Source organism: Prinia subflava, chromosome Z, assembly GCF_021018805.1.
Source record: "Prinia subflava isolate CZ2003 ecotype Zambia chromosome Z, Cam_Psub_1.2, whole genome shotgun sequence".
In the NCBI taxonomy this organism is placed as follows: Eukaryota; Metazoa; Chordata; class Aves; order Passeriformes; family Cisticolidae; genus Prinia; species Prinia subflava.
Genome location: NC_086283.1, coordinates 47,172,923 through 47,178,131, shown reverse-complemented (window position 1 = coordinate 47,178,131; position 5,209 = coordinate 47,172,923). Strand labels below are relative to the sequence as shown.

Here is a 5,209-nt window from a genome sequence, read left to right as displayed (position 1 = left end):
GAATTTCAGTTATAACTCTGGTTACTGCAGCAAGTATCACTGAGATCAGAACATGTCCACTGAAACAATGATATCATTGATATTAGACCATAAGCTACGATAATTCTAAGAGTCTTAGTGCATTTGCTTTTCTTTCTTGATTTGCGTGCTCTATGGACTTAAAATATACCAAGTAATGCCTTGGTTGGGAATAGTTTCCCATGGGTAGAAATAACAATCACTATATTAGCTAGCCACAATAAACCAGAAGCAGATGCAAGGAGGACAAGCAAGCTTAATTTTCATATCGTCAGACTGCCAAAGGTAGAGAAGTAAAAATTATTAGTAGAAGAATGGAGGCCTAAGAAAATGCATTCCTTTTACCCCAATATGCTTCTGGTTCATTGTATTTCTTCTGCTTACACACACCCTGCCTGCACCCACTCAGTAAAGACTCGGCGGCCTTTTCTTTGCAGAACACACGTGCACTTTAACCTGAAGATAAGCTGTTTCTGCATGAGGTGTACTGCTTTTGCAGACTGATAAAATCTTGTAGTTGGCACAAGGCTGTTTTCCTATTTTATTTGTCAAGTGAAAAATCTTGCCCTTCACCAGTTCACACCTGGTGCTTTTCAGCTTGGAAAAAAGGATACTGTTTCATTTCTCTATAATCTATCATTAAGCAGCACTGGAATGGAGTTTATTTATGTACTGGAATTGTTGGTTGTTGGTACAAATTTCTGTAACTTTGCAAAGGCTGTGTTCAGAGATGAAGTACTTAGGAATAAGGAAAAATAAATGTATAAATGAGTTAGAAAATATTACTTGAATAGTTAATTTTACCTCCCCCTCTGATAATCTGAAATTAACACGTTCCAACCTCCCTAAAATTTTCACTGTACAAGCTACAGAAAATATCACCATCTTTAGTTCATACAAAGTGTAGGCCACTGCACTGGGAGTGATACTAAGCCGTCTGGGTGAGTGACCCATGGCCTAAGCTCCCCACTCCCCAAAACCCCCGTGGTGGGGAAAACCTGCTGCACACAGCGCCCGTGTGTGCAGAATGCTGTGCACCCCGCAATTCGCTGGGCATCCTGCAAATCCCCGTGTACTCCGCCGTGCCGGCTTGCCCCTCCGGGCGATGGGCGAGGGCTCGGCCCTCAGGCCCTTCTCGTCTCCGATCAGAGAATTCCTCCCGTCGAGACAGCCTCCTGCGCCGGGAGCCCTGCCTCTGTTCCCGATACACCTGCCCCGACCGCCCGGGTGCGAAAGGCGGCGGGAGCCTCCTGCTTACACCTCGCCGCCGCACCCAGGCAGGCCTCCTCACACCAAATAAAAGTTTTCCCGCAATGAAATCTAGAAGATCATTCAGAATCTTAAAATTGACCAGAATCGTTGGAATAATTCCCAGGAGGATTATCTCTTCTCCTGTTCCAAATTCTCCGTCCCTCTAAACCCTTTGACCGATGTAAGGGGGAAAGTCTTAGGGTTCCTTAAGATGTGCTTTGGACATCTATACAGCAGTTACATCAAGAGCAGTGGAATATATTTAAATACATATAGAACTAATATACAACTAGTGCTATTCATTATTTATTTGGCAGACTGCTTTTTTTATAAGCAACTTGGTTTTAGCAGTGGGAATATCGAATTGGATCTCTGCCTAAGATGGCAAACAGCAGAGTAAAAAAAATGTGAAGCACTTTATCTTTGTATTATTTATTTATTTATTTATGTTTTTTGTTTTTTGTTTTTTAATAATTTCTTTTGGCTCAGTTTATCTGGTTGCAATACTTTAGAGGCAATTCCCCTTCCAGACCGATTCACAAACCATGAATATCAATATGCATCTCATTAGCATAACATTATTAGTAGTATTTTTTAGGCGCTAGGAATTCTGTAATTTTTGAAAGTAAGGTGCAAACACGCCTAGAACAGAGGCAACAACTGGAAATTCAGCAGTTGCAGGGGAATTCAAGTGGTCGAACAGTCCCCACGAGTGTATGTGGGGAAAGCTTAGGACAGACAATGCTCGGAGCCAAACAAGTTTGCTTTTCCTAGCAAATTTCTCTGGCACCAAGGGTCAGCCTGTCACAGGATATCCTTCCCCAGGGGCGGGGACTATGACCTGGCGTCTCGGGCCAGTGTTGGTGCGCCGGCTTGAGGGGGTAAAACCAAGGAGGCAGGTGCCATCCAGCACACGTTGGAACCGGCAAAACTACCACTGCCTTCAGTGGGATCGGGTTCCGAGACATTGCCCTCTTCTCACACCCGGCTTCTCACGCCGGCTCTTCGCCCGTGAGCTGCGGGCAGAGACCACAATGCCTCCGTAGCAGGCAACTTGCCTGTAAGCGATTTGTTTCCCTTTCTTCCCCTTGTCTTGCCGCCGAGAAAACTTCTGGATACTTTTGTCAGTTTGGGGAGAGGGAGCGAAAACTTACTCTACAAGCACACGTGTCTACGATTCTTAACCGATATGAAAGGCGAGTTGTTTTAAATAGCAGCACCAGCAGAAGCAAATGGATGGGTTGGCTTTAATGAGCATTGGTGTATAGAAGGGCAGACAGGGTACGGCAGCAATCACTCACAAACCAGCCGGGAATCATCAGCCCAGCACGTCCGTCTCTGACTTCTGATCCCCCTGCACAGACTTCTCGTCTATTGGAATGTTGTTTTCAGTAAAGTGCTGTTCCCGAGTAACTTTTAAATCATTTTCATGGTGTCTACCCCACTTTCTCCCACCTTTTTCACTCCCCGCCCTCCCCCTTTGCCTCGCAGGTTTTTGTGTTCACATTTACGTGGAAGAAACGCCAAGCAACACGTAAAAATTGTGGTGTCTGTGAGCGGTGAAAGGTGATGTGAAAAGCACAATCTACGAATTGCCGGGCTGTTTTAATTTTAATGTGAAACTAGGGAATTCGGACACTCACACACAGTTTGAGAGGTCAAGTCACGCTCCAGTCCCTTCTAAGGTACTCTAGGATGGATTATAAAAGTGTGAAGGGGAAGCGCAAGCGGTCGTTAGTTAAAGGAACCCTTCGCCGTCAGTGTCGTTGTCCCTCAAATTCCCACTTCTTAATCGAAATATTCAACGATTACTCTTTAACAGCAAGCATTACAAGTCATGGGGCCCCGGAGCTCGCCAGGGTATAAGGTAGCCACTTTGCCCACCTCTTTCGTAGCAAGATCTACAGGGACGGTGGAGCAGAGTTTTCCTGTCTCTCCTGGAAGAGGGAGAAGCAGGCTTCAGCAGGGGTTTTATCTTTCTGCTCTCCCTATTTGCCGGGGGACTGCTGCACCTCTTCTCTCGAAGCTCGGGTTTCGTGGGGCCTCCGGGGTGACTGCCCCGGGATAGGGACTCGGCGGGAAGCACAGGCTGAGTGGCTCAGGCTGGCGGGGAGAGAACTTCGGTGTCGGCCCTTTCCTCCGAGCCAGCCCCTTCGGCCCTGGCTGTGATTTTTCACATCGCCTCTCCGCCACTAATGACATTTAACGACGATAAAAGATCTTACCTGCGACCTGGCTCTCAAATAATCTGATAGTACACGATATAAACACAGACACCAGCAGAGGTGTAGTCATGAGATCGATCGCGTTTCCGCACGCATGCCCTGGATCCCCCGTCCGCTCCCCCGGGAGCCTGGGGGCCTCTCTCCCCCAGAGCCCCTGCTCTTTAGGAGTGCACCAGGACGGAGTGGAGGGAACCCTTGCCTTCGGGGTTGTTGCTCGCGGTCTGTTCCAGCAGCGATGCAGCAGCCGGGGAGGCGGCGGGGCAGATCTGCGAGGCGGCGACGGTCAGAGCAGGGATGGCCGAGGCAGCTGGCAGCGCCGGCGCCGGCTTGATGGGCACCGGCACTGCGGGCATGCTCTGCGCGGGCGGGTGGCAGAGCGCCTTCACGGGCATGCCGAAGGGGCCGTATTCGGGGGACACGGGCACGCCGGCCACGGAGTCCATCACCCCCACGTGCGGCCACACGGAGCTCACCACGCTACTGAGCTGGCTGGGCACCGGGTAGCCCAGGTGGTGCATCACCGAGGCCAGCGGCAGCCCGCCGGCCTGCAGCACACCCTTGTAATCTCTGCCGATGATGTTTTCGATTGCGAAGGGATGCTTGAAGCCCGAGGGCTGGCTGCTCCCATAGGGCGAGAACTGCGGCAGCCTTCCCACCGCGGCGGCAGCCGCGGCCGCAGCCACGGCCGCGTCGGAGCCCGCCAGCCCCGGCACCTTGCCCGGGGGAGGCGGCGGCGGTGGGTGCGGATGGAAGTAGTGCACCATGTGCGGGGTGGGCGCCGGAGGCTTGCCGGGACCGCTGCCGCCCGCCCCTCCGCCGCCGCCGGGCAGGTGGTGCTCGGGGCGCAGCACCTTGAAGCGTTTGCGGCGGCGGAGGAAGCTGCCGTTCTCAAACATGTCCCCGCAGTCCGGGTGCAACGCCCAGAAGCTGCCTTTGCCCGGCTGGTCGGGTCGCCGCGGGATCTTGATGAAGCAGTCATTGAAGGAGAGGTTGTGGCGGAGGGAGTTCTGCCAACGCTGCGTGTGCTCCCGGTAGTAAGGGAACCGCTCCATAATAAACTTGTAGATGTCGCTCAGGGGCAGCATCTTCTCGGCCGAGTGCTGGATGGCCATGGCCGTCAGGGAGATGTAAGAGTAGGGCGGCTTCTGGTCGCTGTACGAACTCTTCCCCGGCCTGGGCATCGCCGCCCCGCCACAGCACTCCCGTGGCCGCACGATCCCGCCGCTCCGGGCTGGGCACCCTTCAATGCGCGCACGGCAGGCTTGGGATCCGAGGACTTCACTGCCCTGCCCCGCCGCCGCCTCTACATCGTGGGCGCCACCTGCCCGGGCCACATGCGACAGCGACCGCCCGGCGCCCAGCCCGCGAGCTCCGTGCACGGCTTCCTCCAGCAGCCTCTCCCCGCGGGACGCGCTTTCCTCGCCGCCCCTAAGCTTGCGGGAGAGACAGCTGCCGCCCAGCCCCGGGGGCTCGGGAGCTACGTGGCAGAAGGAGGTCCCGGCCCCCGCTGGCGTCCCGCTTTTCTCCTGGAGGCCGCTGAGTCTCCCGGACTTCACCCCTGCCGTCTGGCACACTCGGCTGGAGTTGATGCTCCTCAGGCACCAAGGGCTCAAGAGCATGAAATTACGTCTTCAGAGACTGAGAATAAGGAAATAAAAGCATCCCTCTCACCGCTCAGTCTGGTGTCCGCTTAAAAGTTTGCGGCAGTGGCGAGC

The 5,209-nt window shown here is 53.3% G+C and overlaps 1 protein-coding gene across 1 annotated transcript; it reads right to left on the bottom strand.

Annotated features, from left to right (window-relative positions):
* Positions 1–3,655: 3,655 nt before the first annotated feature.
* LOC134563616 (forkhead box protein B2-like) lies at positions 3,656–4,675 on the bottom strand. Its single transcript, XM_063421710.1, is given in 3 exon segments — positions 3,656–4,132; positions 4,224–4,300; positions 4,303–4,675. Coding segments are annotated over 3 exon segments (927 nt in total).
* Positions 4,676–5,209: the final 534 nt, after the last annotated feature.